Source organism: Lates calcarifer, linkage group LG12 (genome assembly GCF_001640805.2).
Source record: "Lates calcarifer isolate ASB-BC8 linkage group LG12, TLL_Latcal_v3, whole genome shotgun sequence".
NCBI lineage: Eukaryota > Metazoa > Chordata > Actinopteri > Centropomidae > Lates > Lates calcarifer.
The window spans coordinates 27,074,736-27,091,175 of NC_066844.1; the positions used below are offsets into that span (position 1 = coordinate 27,074,736).

Here is a 16,440-nt window from a genome sequence, read left to right on the forward strand (position 1 = left end):
TGATGGTGTAGCCTGTTACTAAGACAGGTAAGGGGGCGGAGCCCAATGTTGGGAATGTTGTAGCCTGTTGTCAGGGGGGCAGAGTCCAGAGCCAGTAATGGCATTGACTGTTGCCAGGACAGGCAAGGGGGCGGAGCCCAGAGCCAGCAATGTTGTAGCCTGTTGCCAGGAAAGTCAAGGGGGTGAAGTCCAGAGCCGATAATGGCATTGATTGTTGCCCAGACAGCCAAAGGGGTGGAGTCCAGAGCCAGGACAGCCAACGGGGTAGAGACCAGAGTCCAGGGCTAGCGATGGTGTAGCCTGGTGCCAGGAAAGTCAAGGGGGTGGAGTCCAGAGCTGATAATGACATTGACTGTTGCCAAGACAGGCAATGGGGTGGAGCCCAATGTTGGGAATGTTGTAGCCTGTTACCAGGAAAGTCAAGGGGGCGGAGTCCAGAGCCAGTAACGGTGTGGACTGTTGCCAAGACAGGTAAGGGGGCAGAGTCATGGATCACCAAGACAGGCAAACATTCCCAACACTGGGCTCCACCCCATTGCCTGTCTGGCAACAGGCCACACCATTGCTGGCTCTGGGCTCCGCCCCCTTGCCTGTCCTGGCAACAGGCTATGCCATTCCCAACCCTGGGCTCCGCCCCCTTACCTGTTTTGTTAACAGGCTATGACTCTGGACCAGGACAGCCTAGGGGGTGGAGCCCAGCTCTGGACTCCAGCCCAATGTTGGGAATGTTGTTGCCTGTTGCCAGGACAGACAAGGGGGTGGAGTCCAGAGCCCAGGCCTAATGATGGCATAGCCTGTTGCCAGGACAGGCAAGGGGGTGGAGCCCAGAGCCAGTAATGGCGTAGCCTGTTGCCAGGACAGACAAGGGGGCGGAGCCCAGAGCCAGTAATGGCATAGCCTGTTGCCAGGACAGTCTAGGGGGCGGAGTCCAGAGTCCAGGGCTAATGATGGCATAGCCTGTTACCAAGACAGGCAAGGGGGTGGAGCCCAGGGCTGATAATGGCATTGACTGTTGCCAGGACAGGCTAGGGGGTGGAGTCCAGAGTCCAGGGCTGGTGATGGTGTAGCCTGTTACCAAGACAGGCAAGGGGGCAGAGCCCAATGTTGGGAATGTTGTAGCCTGTTGTCAGGGGGGCAGAGTCCAGAGCCAGTAATGGCATTGACTGTTGCCAGGACAGGCAAGGGGGCGGAGCCCAGAGCCAGCAATGTTGTAGCCTGTTGCCAGGACAGGCAAGGGGGCGGAGCCCAGGGCTGGCAATGGCATAGCCTGTTGCCAGGATAGTCTAGGGGGCGGAGTCCAGAGTCCAGGGCTAATGATGGCATAGCCTGTTACCAAGACAGGCAAGGGGGCGGAGCCCAATGTTCAGAATGGTGTAACTTGGTGCTAGGACAGCCCAGGGGGCGGAGCCCAGGGCCAGCAATGGCATAGCCTGTTGCCAGGACAGTCTAGGGGGCGGAGTCCAGGGCTGGGAATGGTGTAGCCTGGTGCCAGGACAATCAAGGGGGCGGAGCTCAATGTTGGGAATGTTGTAGTCTGGTGCCAGGACAGGCAAGGGGGCGGAGTCCAGAGTCCAGGGCTGGTGACGGTGTAGCCTGTTACTGAGACAGGTAAGGGTGGAGTCCAGGGTTGGGTTTCGTCCCAGCATTGTTTTTATTCCATCCCAAATTTAAGAAATGTAACCAAGTAGTACCAAGTACAGATGTGGTTGATGTAATTCTGAATTCCTCCAACTTGATACAGTAAAAATGAACAATACTCAGTATGTGAGTAGTGAGTAGTCAGAGATGTCCTGCACGCAAATATATCAGCCATTGCCAGAAATTATGGAGTTTTTACAGCATCTCAAACTTAAGGAATACAACCATATAAAAGAACAGATGTGAGACTTTTAATCTGGAAGTTCTCTATGTGCTGAAGTCAGATATGTCAGCCACTGCCAGAAATTACAAAGCAGTGTGTTGTCATATCATCTGGGTATCACAAATTCTTCAATTACAAAATTCAACATCTTATTGTGAAAAACGGATGTCCCCAGTCCCCCAATTAGAATTACCAATGGAATTTGAAGAAATAACAGCTTTAACATTATCTCAAAGACAGTTAGCATGCTAACCAGCTAGCCGCATTCCGTCCTGTCTTGCAATACCACCTTGTACCTCGGGAGGCGATGGTGCGCCACTGTAGCATCCAGTCTGATCTCAGTCACACGAGAGGAAGAAGAAGTTGCGCTGCCCAGAGGCCATGTTCTCTAACCTCCACCTGTTGTCGCTAAGAAACCACGTTTGATGGCAAAGAAAAAAATGACAGAACTAGCAAAACAAGAGTTAACAGTGGTGTTTTTTTCCATTCTTGTAAAGTAAGGAGACGGGGCTAGCTGGTCAACATGCTAACTCCAGTAAAAGAAAATTAGGTACAACACTGCCTTGTTTCTTACAGCAGGAGACATTTCTTTTAGACCGGTAAGTAAACAGTTAGCAGTTGAATGCTGGTAATGTAGAGATAGCAAAAACGTACATATAGCACCTTTAATCCATCCATCCAATAATAGTAATTATAATTCAGTAGCAGCCTATATGATGATAAAGTAGCCTCCTCAAGTACTTCAAGTGTCTTTTGCGGACAACACGACTTTGATTAAGAAATAACTAGAATGCGGGATTTTTGTTCACAATGAAGTATTTTTCTACTGTGGTATTACTCATTATTATTATTACACACACTGTATGAGGCTTGAAAATAGCCAGAGGCTAGAAACTGAACGGTTGAAACTTTCTTTGTGTACATGGATGTTAATCATATGCCTCTTAGTCATCAGCTCCACGCTGACTTCTAGGTGCAGCGCTGTTTGTTCTGATGAAACGAAAGAGAAAATGACACGGCATTTAAATAGCCGCTTCCTGAACTGAGCAGTCCAGAGCGGCTCAGACAGAGACGACCGGGACAGGCCTGTTTCCCCTCCTCACTGCACCTGGAAATATCACGGACAAGTGGATTTCAGTCTCGGTGAGTACTCTCTCGCTTTCTTTATGTTGCTTTCTTTATGTTATCATAGAGGAACAGGCTGGAGGCAGAGACGACCTGTTCAATTAGTAAGAAATATGAATAAGAACAGGACTGAGAACAATAGTCAGTGTACAGTTAGAAATGTATTGAATTATTCTGGAGACAGAAAGAAAAAAAGATAGATTTTGTGGTCTAAGCTCTCATCCGACTTCTGGTGAAAAGAAACCTACTCTCCGTGGCCGTTCTGCCTGTGTCCAGTAGAGGGCGTGCTCTCTGTTTGGAGAGGCAGGCAGGCACAGTGGCTGTTTTGATTTCCTCAGCAGCCTTTAAACAGTGAGATCATCCCTTCTTATCTGGCTCCAACACTCCTGTGACCTTGCAAACACTGATAGATGATAGATGATACATAGAACACAGTGCATAATGGTGAAAACAAACCCACTTCTCAGGAGTGAGCTGGCTCTCAGCTCTGTCTTATGTTGGCTGTTTTTATGGGCTCACAGATAAATTACACTCTTCCAGTTCTTCTGTCACTGTCTTATTTCTTTGTCACTCAGAAACCAACTAACCAGCCACATGCAAGACCATGGAAAGGCTGATTTTAAGAAACGGGAGAAGAGGACCTAATAATGGTAATTATACAGTCAAGTAAAAACTTGAGCTCATGTCCAGCAACTGAGGTTTTACTTTTCAAGGTCTCATTGTATGAATGTTGTTTTTTTTTCCCTCAGGTAATGATACTGGTCAAAATGAGAACGCCGGTGGAGGCAGAAGGAGAAGACGAGGAGGAGCAGAGGGAGACAGGGCGAGAGAACAAGAGGGCAGAGGAAGGGAGGAGATAGGTGAAGGTGAAGGAATGCATGGGAGAGGCAGAGGGAGAGGAGGAGAAAGAGGGGGAGGAAGAGGTGGCAGGGAGAGGATAGATGGAAGAGGTGGTGAAGGGGTGCAAGAGAGAGGAAGAGGAGGAGGAGGAAGAGGTGGTAGACAGAGAGGAGGAGGAGGAGGAGGGAGAGGTGGACATAGAGGTGGGGCAGGGAGGAATGGAGAGCAAGGTGCAAATGAAAGAGAAGGAGCAAGAGGGGGTATGGCAGAAATGGATGAAAGGAGAGGAGGACAAAGTGTGGATAGAAGAGGAGGTAGAGGAGGTGCAAGAAGAGATGGTTCTAGAGACAGACAAGAAGAGTACGGATGGAGATCCAGTTCTACAGGCAGAGTCAGGCCACCACCAGGCCGTCGTCTGGGCTATAAAGCACTGGAAGAACTCTCTGTGAAAGAACCATCTGAGGTGGCCATCACGCTCTCCTCGAACCCCGGCCTCCAGGATCACCTCTGCGAGACGACAATGAGGCAGGACCTTGTCGAACTCCTCTGCCTGGTGCTGAGTAAAGCCTTCAAATCACGCACAGACAGAGGATCTCTGCAGCACCTGGCTAGCATCATTAAAGATTCAGGGTTCTTCCGCACTGTCCTGCCCCACTATCTGGTGGGCATGGGGTCAGAGTTCAACCCTGTCCGTAGGGCACAGTACCCCCAGCATCTGGAAAACATCCTGGCTATTGCCTCAGAGGTAAAGAGAGGAAGGAGTGAAGAACACAGCTGAGGGGAGATGAAATCTCTTGTGATATAACCAACAATGTTCAAACTTTAACTAAATCTAATGTTCCTGTAGAACTCACTTGCTTATTAAGAATTGGAAACTGAGAATCTGACTTGTATATATATTAATATTAATTTAGCCTTATTGTGCTTCTTGTTGTTGCCAACTAATAGATTAATAGTTACAACTCTAATTACACTCGACATGTGCTCATCAGGTGCTCACCACCTTCCCTGGTAGCTCCGCTCAGGCTGTGAGTTTGCTGCTGACGGTGCTCCAGCTCTCCATCAACAGCCTGAGGGCTATGGGAGTGAACATCCAGCCTCAGATGGAGGAGACTTTGGAGGGTCTGCAGGACCTGGTCCGGCACCTCCAGGAGAGATCCAGGGAGGGCACCCTGCGCGCAAACAGGGACACCTACGCCCTCCTACACACAGGTGCTGATAACCCAGGTAACAGCCCTGTTATCTATCCTATTTTTTTTACATTTTGATTTGATATCCTGCCCTCAAGCCAGCGCTGCACAATCAGACAAAAGTGTTTTACTAAAGATTTTTAAAAAATGAAACTCCCATTGTTTCTAACCCAGGTGAGGAAGAGCAGCAAGATTTCAGAACCATACCGATCTACCCAACCCCAGAGGAGTTCCAGCAGGAGCACAGGCCCTTCCTCAGACCCAACCTCACCTCTCAGCGCTACACAAACACCCACCTCTACCTTGACACACACTTCCGGCTGCTGAGAGAAGACTTTGTACGGCCGCTCCGGGAGGGGATCCAGCAGTTGCGAAGGAACCAGATGGCCATAGGAAGCAGTGATCAGCCACTGAAGACCAAGCGCTTCGATGACATCCGAGTGTATTTTGACGCACAACTGATGGTGCCCAAGTGTACGCACGCTGGCCTCGCCTACATAGTCCAGTTTGACATTCAGCCACTCAAGGTTAGTCTCTGGATGGATTTCTGTCTTCTCACTGTTTAAATTTAATTTGCTATTTGATTGATTGGGTTGATATTTATGTTTTCTCCATCCTCCCTACAGTTTGTTCGCTGGCAGAATTCAAAGAGGCTGATCTATGGCTCGCTGGTCTGCCTGTCCTGTGACAATTTCGAGAGTTTCCTGTATGCCACGGTGTCAGATCGGAACCCTGGAGACCTGCAGAAGGGACTGGTCCAGATCATCTTTAGTGAAGAAAGCAGAGTCAAGTTGGCCAGAATTCAGGTGGGGCAGCACAGTTTGTGCTCCAGTTGTTTCTAAGGGCAGAATGCACACAGTTACTAAGAAAGCACGAGGGTCTGGTTTTAGCCACTTATCTATAAAAGCTGTTAAAGTACAATAAGTAGGCAGTTTATTATGTTCACCCAGTTCAAATACTGTGCTGAGAAGCTTCTATAGTTCAGTCTGCTCTCACTGATGTGAATGAGGTGATGAAATACTGACAAAACTAAACATTCTAACCTTAATAAAAGCAGGACTCATTACAGGTGTGTTGTGTTATACTGCATCAGTTTTAGACAGGTGTAACTGAGTGTATTTAGATGTCCATCAGTCTAACACATGCTTTCAGCTGCTGTACATTAGTTTCTGTCATGAAACATATAGAACAGATAAACTACCATGTACCTATTTGATGTCTTGCACCAGGCAGTTAACACATGAACTAAGTAACTAACTGTATCCCACAGAAGGATCAGCTGTTCCTGATGGTGGAGACCACAGCCTACTTTGAAGCCTATCGGTACGTCCTAGAGGGCCTGAGGGACCAGGAGGAGGACGAGCTGCCCTTCCAGAGGTATGTGTGTGTGTCTGTGTGTGTCTGTGTGTGTGTGTGCACTGTGGAGGAGTTTCAGGATTTACTGTCAAGGTCACAGTTATGATATAATCCCACAGCACTTTCAAAACAACTTCACATGTAGATTTTTCAAAAGGCAGCAGGGGGAGAGACTGAACAAAGCAAGTTCAGCAATCACACTCTTAATTGGCGTGAGTTAATTATATCACAGCAGTATTCCCAAAAAGCTGTCATGCATGGATGAGTTCAAAAGTGCTGTTATTGTCTGTGCTCCCTGTGCCCTTCACTGATATCACAAAGTACTGTGTTATATGAGACACTTTGTTGGCCATCTGTCTCTCAGACTTTCCCTGAGTGACTTACTAACTGGAACAACATGAAACAGCCATCTTTTCAGATCTGTAACATGGGAGTTATCAGTAATATAAAATTACTTCTATATCAAAAACAGTCCTCCAGTCCGTCTATCAGTTTTCCTGTTCTCGCTCTTGATGTTGAATTTAACACCCCTGGGTCAGCTGGAGGCTTCTGGACATTGATTGCTCCACTGTTTCCATTTATTAATCAGAACTCCAAGCCTGATGCTTTTACTTAAGACTTTAGAACTTTTGAGAAAAAGACACAGTCTTTTACAAATGAAAAGCTGAATTCATATGCAATAAAATGCACTCTTGCTCAGTTCAGTGCACTCAGGGGTTTTGCTGCTAAAGCCTTCCTTGGTCTGATGTGATTGCTAATGTTAGCTAATACTAGCTAACCTTATAGATATGGCTGTGTATTTGACCTTACTGAGTTCTCTACTTGTGCTATCATTTCATTATAATGATCCTGCTGTAAATGCCACTTGTGATGGCTGTTGTGTAAAAGTTATCATCAAGTCATCTTGATGATAAAACTAACTTTGATTTTAGAAAATCATGTTTATTGCAGGATTTATTTTAGTGTAACTTTTAATTGCAACCTATTGAGAAAACCCTCTGTGGGAAACAATATTTTAGTGATGATCTATTAATTAAAGCTAAAAAAAGTCATCCTATTCCCAATACTTCCAGGTACATCGTGGAGTGCAGCACAGATGTGCGACCCCCAGCTTACCTGCGAGGAACAGATGTCTATAACCTGTCATCTATAGCTGAACCTGACTGTAAGGACAGGATGCTGCCCTTCCACAGCCTGACAGAAGAGGCCTGGCCAAGGATGGAGGAGTTGGGGCTGGATGAGTCTCAGATGAAAGCCTTACAGCTGGCCCTCACCAAGGAGCTGGCCATCATACAGGGTCCTCCTGGCACTGGTAAGACACTGAAATCCCAGATGACTTCATTCATCTGTGCACAAACATGTAAAATGTGTTTTGTATACTTGTTAGGTTTAGATTTGCCCCTGAAACAGTGAATACTTGAGCTTATTCTGCTTCCTCCATTTTCTCAGGAAAAACCTACGTCGGCCTAAAGATTGCTGAGGCTCTGTTGACCAATCAGAAGCTTTGGAGAGATCAACATGGGAAGGGTCCGATACTGGTGGTGTGTTACACTAACCATGCCCTGGATCAGTTCCTTGAGGGTAAGCAGTGATGCTGGTCAATAATAATGTATTTTATACGTTGTTTGGCAGATGATTTCTAATGCAGCCACCTGTTCCTAAAGCAGTCACCATGAACGGACAATGTAAGAGCCATAAGCTTTATGCTTCACAGGATGTGATGTTCATTTGTTTTGTCCCTGTATCGTAGGTATCCATAAGTTTCTGCAACAGGGTATAGTGAGAGTTGGAGGCCGCAGCAACAGTGAGGTCCTGAAGCGTTTCACTCTGAGGGAGCTGACCCACTCACATAACTTCAGACGTACGCTGCCGCGGCACCTGCATGATGCATATAACACGGTGAGCTCATGCTGCCATACCTACAGTGTGACTCTGCGCTTTATTTTTCTTGTGCATTACAAAATATGAATTCCTGTAAATAATTCCTAATAATTGAGCCTATTAATGACCTGTTAACAGATTTACAAGGAGCTGTGTCAGGCAGAGAGGGAGCTCAAGAGTCAGAGTATGAAGCTGGAGTGTTCTCTGAAAGGCATCCTGCGTGAAAGCTTCTTACAAAGGTTCATTTCAGACACACACTGGGACAGTCTGCACCTTCCACCTGTGAGTCACACTCAATGAAAAGCTTTTTATCTACAGTATATGTGTAAACTGAGACAGGACAGGACAGAAGAAGAACAGTGCAAACTCATCAATTTGTGTTTCTGATGCAGGATGGTTTTGAGATCTCCAATGAGAAGAAGCCCAGCATGATTATGGAGTGGTTGGGTTTTGGTTCCACTGTCTTCCTGCAGAGGGAGACAGAGAATGCAAATGGAAATGAGGGTGAGGCTTTTACTGCAAATGATGCAAGAGGAAGTGATAATTGGCTTCAGCAGCAGACAGAGCATCTAGTGTTTATGGTTGTTAAGTTGTTTCATCTTGCTGTTGTTGGGATGCAGTTGTTGTTGACAGACTGAGAAAAATGAACAGGTATAATAAATTAATTTCATTTATTATAATTCAACTTCATTCTTTTTTAAATAACTCTAGTTAAAAGAAAAATATGGATTTGTAATAAAAATATTTGCTAAAGTCGGAAAGTATAACTTAAGTGACGTAAGTTGTCAATGAAATTAAAACTCACATTTAGGCTCCTCTGTCTGTGTTTTGTAAAAGCAGGCATCTTCCTGGCTGTGGCCGCACCTCAAAAACAAAACAAAAAAAAAACCCATTCTCACACTCAGTGTTATTACAATGTGTTAGATGCAGCAGCAGAGGAAGCGATGGAGCTGGACGAAGACGACCTCATTGAAATCGCAGAGGAGGCAGATCTGATCCAGGCAGAGCGGATCGTCGAGGACAACTTTGGCCCCAGAGGTGGCAGAGATGGCAGAAAGAGAGGAGAGGAGGCTGTCAGAGAGGTGGAGGAACTGATGCTGGCTATGAACCTGGATAAAGCTGAAATACAGGCTGAGCAGAGTGAGGAAGGATGGGAGGTAAATATGTTTCACACAGAGATCAGAAAGAGTTTAACATGACTTTAACATTTTTGCAATCCCTCTTCAGTCAAACTTAAAGGTATCCTGTGGAGTTTTTTGTAAACAAACACATTTATTTTTTCTAATAAAATGCATTACCTCTGTCCCTGAGGTCTGATATAGGTGTAGTCTTCCACACACTGAAAAGCTTCATTTTGGAAGACTTTATAACTCGTCAGCCCTCCCTGCCTTTGTTGGCTTCATCTCTTGGCACAGTGCTGCCACCAACTGTCGGTCAGTGGAATAGCCTGAAGCCATTGGCAGGACTGTGTCTCACATCACCTGCCTGCACACATTCATACCTGCGTGGGCCCCTGTCCAAAAACACATTATCAGTGGTCTCATACTCCACAGAGAACCTGTGCAGGAGACGGTTAAAGTATTTGCTTAAGGAAATACTTCACCAACAAAACCCTCTTTTGAGCACCACTCACTGCCTGTTTGGATCGAGCAGTGGCTCTGACATGTTTATATCTTGTCTGTTGACAGCACGAAGCAGCTGTGGCCAGTTTCTAATTGTTTAACAGTCCACTTCCTAACAAAGACAAATACACTACTTCTGTGTCGTGCTCGTTCTTGTACTTCACAAAATGACTGCGTACTGTATGATGGTAATTTTGATCTGAAACATACCACGACAGTGGAACTTTGTGCTTCAATTAAAGAACAATGACTTAATGAACTGAGGGTCTAAAGTCTAACCTGTCCTGATCTGTCCAGATGCAACGGGACCAGAAGAAAAAGATGAAGCACAGAATCAGAAAAGAGCTGGGGAAGACGACATCTATGACTGAAGACGAGGCAGATAAGGTCTTTGATGTTTGGACCCTGACTCAGCAAGACAGATGGAAACTCTATCGGTAGGTTTTCACTTTTATTTCCTTCATTCACTAACTACAGCACGTGATTCTTTTTTCCAGCCATCCTCTCCATCACCTCTCCAAGTACCTCTCTTACGCTCCCACTTTCTTTCCCTCCTTCCTCATTTTTCTTCCTTTGCGCCTCTCATCCCCCGAGCAACCTCAGTCTGGTAGAAGCAGTCTATTCCCAGTGTGTATAATTAAGTCAACTAATCATCAGGAAAATGTATCCCAGAGGATCTTCTCACCTCAGAGAGCCAAGACATAGTTTTCATCAGTGTGGAAACAGGACTGTAAGGACTCATATTTACATAGTCTTAATTATCATTTAAACTAACAAATAGGGCAATTTCCTTCCAGGACAGATACAATATGTTTCACTGTAATGGTTCAGCTACACTTATGGTAAATTCAAGCACCAAAGTGCTATGTGTACTCCCAGATTCAGAGCAAATAATGAGACCTTTATAATTGTCTGTGTCTGCAGGTTGTGGGTGGCACGCTACAGAGCAGACCTCCACACCAGAACCCTGGAGTTCGAACAGGCCTATCAGAACACAGCGGACAGACTGGCTGATGTTAAACGACGTGAGAGCCTCTGTCTCCTTAAGGAAGCCACGGTAGGTTATAACTGAAGCAGTGGTCAGGAAGGCTAGTGTTTGTTTAATCATCAGCAGCAGAGCCTTATTAAGTCAAATGTTTTGTTACAGGGTTAGTTCATCCTCAGTACAGGAAGCCACTGCTGCAGTTTAGAGGCGTCACACTATCATATAGAAGTGATAATCCTGTAGAGTGGGTAAATAAACACACACCTCGTCCATCAGGTTATTGGCATGACAACAACCGGGGCGGCCAAGTTCCGCGCTGCTCTGCAGGAAGTGCGTCCACGTCTGGTGATCGTAGAGGAGGCTGCAGAGGTTCTCGAGGCCCACACCATCACCACACTGAGCCAAGCGTGCCAACACCTGATCCTCATCGGAGACCACCAGCAGGTACGAGCTTTCCTAAACTCTGAAAGGCTCTGGGTCTCATTAAACTCTGTGTGTCAGTGTGTTTGAATAGGCCACTATTCTCTTTGGACAACCTGTCAGGAGGGATTGTTGTATAGTTGTGTGTGTGTGTTTCCTTAAGGGAAATGGATGCTGGACAAAAAAAAAACATCCCATGCCAGACATTACAAGAGAAGAGTGAGGAGTGATATGCTGGATATCAGTAGACTATTACAACAACTTGTCAGGGCCTGCCAAGGACATATGGCCAGGCAGCCTGTCTAGCAATCTGCAGTATGCGATCACAACTACACACAGTTCTATCACACATCTCAGTATTCTGTCCTGGGCTCTTGTTGTGTAACTTCTGTCTGCTCTCCTCCTAATATTTGCTCGTCAGTATTCTGCTTATGCATGAATCTATGCATTTATTTGACTGTACAAACAAACCTGACTTGCTAACAGACGTACTGAAAGTTCAGCAGGCAGTAGAATGGAATTTAAAATAGAGTTTGACTTGAAGATTCCTTTTAATGTGACTCAGAAATCAATGGCCATTTTTACAGATTAATATAAAAATCATTTATCACTGTGCCTGAGGCTCCCTGCCTGCTTTAATGCCAGACACATGTTGACTACACCTGAAAAATAACTAAATCAATATTCAAGTATCTGTGATTTATCCATTTAAACTACAGAACATTAAAATAGCTGAGGTGAGGGAGAAGTTATTCAGATGGTTTAAATATGAGTTAGTCTGTTTTTTTCAGAGGTTTAAAGCTGTTTGATAGTATTTACTTTGACTCTATGAACAAGTGTTCAGAGCTTTGTTTCTGTGGTACGCAGACTTGAATGTGTGTGTGTAATGGAGGTGGATGGATCACACTTTCCCAGTAAAATAAGCTTTGGCATTTTTCTGCTGTTCATTAATCACAGGTTTGGTGTTGAATCGAGCAGAACACAATGCTTCACATTTATATTAGAATTTGTCTTGCCTCCCCCACACCCCTCCCACATACATGCACAATCACACTCTGTCCTCTAGCTAAATTAGATCTGCGCAGACACAGACTCTTACATGTGCACAAACCCACACACATACAGACAAAACAGCGAAAAAACTTAACAGGGCAGCAAAAGAAAGTTAGAGAGCATTTGCATACATTCTATATTCCCATGCAGTCACCCTTAAACACAAACCTGTGGCAGAATATTGTTTATCCCTTCCAGGCTCACCACTGTAGAGCTCGCTGTCTCCACCTGTGTTCAGCAGTATTTACATAACTGCAAATGGTCTGATCACTCTGAGCATGTGACCACGAAAGTCGTCGTTGCTCTGCTTAAATATACAAATCTAGTACAGTAAACTGTCCAACATAACTTAATAACCACCGGATGGAAGAAGGCAAAAGCTGGAAATAAAGTTTCAGGCAGACAAACATATATCATACAGTATGTTCTCTAAAGATGAAAAAAGTCTTATTTAGATGACAAAACATATTTGTCATGAAATCATATTTATCTCTAGTCCTAAAACCTTTGTACAAAAAATAAAAAAGGAAGCCATTCAGTTTTACTGTTGTGTTTAAAGCGTGTCATGAACGTGTGATTCGTCCTTCAGCTGCAGCCCAGTGCCACAGTGTATGAACTGGCTAAGAACTTCAAGCTGGAGATGTCCATGTTTGAAAGGCTGGTGAAGATGGGGCTTCCTTTTGTCAGACTCAACTACCAGGTTTGTGTCTCTGCATCTTTAGGTGCATGTATGCCTCTGCATCTTTATGTGATTGCCTGTGTTTATCTGTGTTTGTGTTTTTGTTTGTTCCTCAGCATCGTATGAGGCCAGATATTGCCCGTCTTCTGACCCCACACATCTACTCAGAGTTGGAAAACCATCCCTCTGTGTTGGACTATGACAACATCAAGGTGTGTGTTGTATTTTCCCTCCTGCTGTGTCTGCATTCTGCTTGTTTTTCTGAGCTCTGTATATCTGTTTACTTTCCTGTATGGATGAAAGCGTCTTAGACTTTTAAATATATTTTGAGTCCAAGTAAGACGATGTATATAAGAATACTGAATTCAAAAGAAGATGATGAATATAAACGAATAACCTAGAATATGTTTTTATTACATGCTGTCTTACAGGGCCTTAATACCAATTTATTCTTTGTGGAGCACAACCACCACGAAGAAGAGATCAAAGATGGGAGAAGCCATCAGAACCAACATGAGGCCAAGTTTGTGGTCGCTCTTTGCCGCTATCTTCTTTTTCAGGACTACAAACCAGAGCAAATTACTATCCTAACGACCTACACGGGCCAGCTCCACTGTCTGCGCAAACTAATGCCTGCCAGCCAGTTCTCAGGGGTCAAAGTTCATGTGGTGGACAAGTACCAGGGAGAGGAGAATGACATTGTCTTGCTGTCTTTAGTCCGCAGCAACACACACGGGTAAAGTTGGCTTTTTGAACATCCCCAACCGCGTCTGTGTCGCCTTGTCTCGCGCCAAGAAAGGTCTCTACTGCATTGGAAACAGTCTAATACTGGGCAAAGTGACACTGTGGAGCAACATCTTCCACACTCTGAGGGAGAAGAACCAGGTTGGGAGGGCTCTGACCCTGTGCTGTCAGAATCATCCAGATCGACAGATTAAAGCGTCCCATGCTGAAGACTTCAAACAAGCCCCAGAGGGGGGCTGCACTCAGCCCTGCCAGTTCCGTCTGGACTGTGGCCATGTCTGCTCAAGTGTCTGCCACCCCTACGACCCCGAGCACAAGAAATACAAGTGTGGCAAGAAGTGCCAGAAGATTTTATGCGATCAGGGACACAGGTGCACATTTGTGTGTCATAAGCCATGCCCGAAGAAATGTCCAGTGAAGGTGGAGAAGATCATACCCCAGTGTCAGCACACACAGATGGTTCCCTGCCACCAGGACCCGGAGACTTTCATATGCCAGGAGCCTTGTCAGAAAAAGCTCTGGTGTGGACATCCATGTGATTCAGCCTGCGGGGAACCGTGCACCATTAAGTGCAGGGTGAAGGTCACCTTGAGGCTGCGGTGCGGCCACAGCCAGGAAGATGCCTGCTTTTACAGAACACAGATAGAAGAGCCTAAGTGTAAGAGCCCATGTAAGCATCAGCTGAAATGTGGCCATCCCTGCCGCGGTAACTGTGGAAAGTGTTATCAGGGACGCTTCCATTTCCCATGTTTGCACCAGTGTGAACGTCTCCTGATTTGCTCTCACAAGTGCAGGGAGCCTTGCACTCGTGACTGCCCCCCCTGTAAGAGACCGTGCGAGAACTGCTGCGTCCACAGTAAGTGTATGAGGCCATGTGGGCAGCCCTGTGCTCCATGTGTTGAGCCCTGCGCCTGGCAGTGTCCTCATCAAAGATGCAGTAAACTTTGCCACGAGCCGTGCGATCGCCCACCGTGCACCCAGCCCTGTACCGAGACCCTGGACTGCGGCCACCCCTGCATCGGCCTGTGTGGAGACAAGTGTCCAACCAAATGCCGAATCTGCAATCATGAGGAGGTCACAGAGATCTTCTTTGGAACTGAGGACGAACCTGACGCTCGCTTTATTCAGCTAGAGGACTGTGGACACATCATTGAGTACACAGCCATGGACAGGTGCATGGGGATGGGTGACGATCAGCAGGAACATGAAGACGAGGTGGCCATAAAACTGAAGGAATGTCCCAGGTGTAAAACTCCAGTCCGCAAGAATCTGCGCTACGGATCTCACATCAACCGCAGTCTGGCCGAGATAGAGATGGTGAAGGCGAAGATAAATGGAAATCAGGCAGATATTGAAAAGTACAGGAAGGCTCTTCAGAGACAGTGGAAGGAAAACTGTGACACCCATGAAATGCATCATCAAGTCGAATACATGCACATCAACGACAGACTGCAAGAGCGCTATCTCACAGCAAATGACCTGTGGGTCCTGGAAAACAAGATGGACTTCCTAATAAGAGTCGAAAAGCTACTAAAGATTAAAAAAGAAAGCATGTTGTGCCTGCACAGCATCAGGTTTGGCAGTCGAGTTGCAGAGTTTGTGGTCTGGCTCAGTGACCACTACCAGAAATTCACAGAGCAGCAGGTCTTTGATTTGCAGAGAGAGTTACAGAGACTCACCGTCCTCGCTAAACTCAACCTCCACTGTCATAATGCAGACAAGAGAGGACAGAGTGATAAAGTCCGATCTGAGGAACAAACAATAAGAGAGGTTCTGGAGAAGTCTGGGCAGTTCACTGAGGAAGATGAACAGACAGTGAAGGAAACCATGAAGGTGCTGAGCCAAAAGCTTCCACTGTCAGGGCTGGGCATCAGTGACGAGGAGAGAAAGATGATCGTCTCAGCTATGAAAATGCCTCCTGGACACTGGCACAAATGTCCCAATGGCCATGTCTACATTATAACAGAATGTGGAGGAGCCAATCAGAGACGACAGTGCCCTGATTGCAACGCTAACATTGGTGGCAGCAATCACAGGCTGGAGAGAGGCAACCAGGTGGCGTCAGAGATGGATGGGGCGCAGCATCCTGCTTGGTCTGAAGCCAACAACATTCTCAACTTTGATCAGCTTCACCTCTGAAATGATGCTTCTTCAACTCCAACTGTTCAGCTTCAACACCTATGAGAGGAAACCTGTTGTAGCTTCACTGTAACCACCTGAAGGAGAGATCTCTACAACATCAGTGTGATTTAATAAATGTTTGAATCCATAATTTTCTTGCATTAAATTGACTTTTTAACGTGATAGCAATACTCAGTCTTTTATATCAAATAATATCCACTCTGTTACCTTGTATCTTGTGTTTACGGCACACTGCTGTCACTGCTGCTTAAAGGAGCTTTTTCACATTTGCTGTTTTGTTTGAAGAAAAAACATTTTGCTGTCTAAATGATCAGGAGAGTGACAGGTGACTGCTTTTAATGTTAAACTCACTAAATGATTTGTCAAATGTCGACTGTAACCCTTTGATATGTTGAAGACTCCCTCTGTTATACTTGTCCTGGAGGTTAACAACAGATGGCAGTAAAACACTGCAAAAGAACTGACAGAGAAATGACTTGATTTTTTTTTTTTATCTTGCTTGTAACTTGCTTCCATGAAATTAAAAATATCTGGGCCTGTAA

The 16,440-nt window shown here is 45.7% G+C and overlaps 1 protein-coding gene across 1 annotated transcript; it reads left to right on the plus strand.

The window, feature by feature from the left end:
* The first annotated feature begins 2,846 nt into the window (after positions 1-2,846).
* On the plus strand, positions 2,847-16,440 carry znfx1 (zinc finger, NFX1-type containing 1). Its single transcript, XM_051074417.1, is given in 20 exon segments — positions 2,847-3,004; positions 3,562-3,636; positions 3,736-4,571; positions 4,819-5,053; positions 5,191-5,543; positions 5,643-5,822; positions 6,287-6,393; positions 7,446-7,684; positions 7,822-7,953; positions 8,123-8,271; positions 8,392-8,535; positions 8,646-8,757; positions 9,178-9,410; positions 10,173-10,312; positions 10,800-10,932; positions 11,137-11,304; positions 12,923-13,033; positions 13,129-13,224; positions 13,444-13,740; positions 13,742-16,440. Coding segments are annotated over 19 exon segments (5,865 nt in total). The 5' UTR covers positions 2,847-3,004; positions 3,562-3,590; the 3' UTR covers positions 15,896-16,440.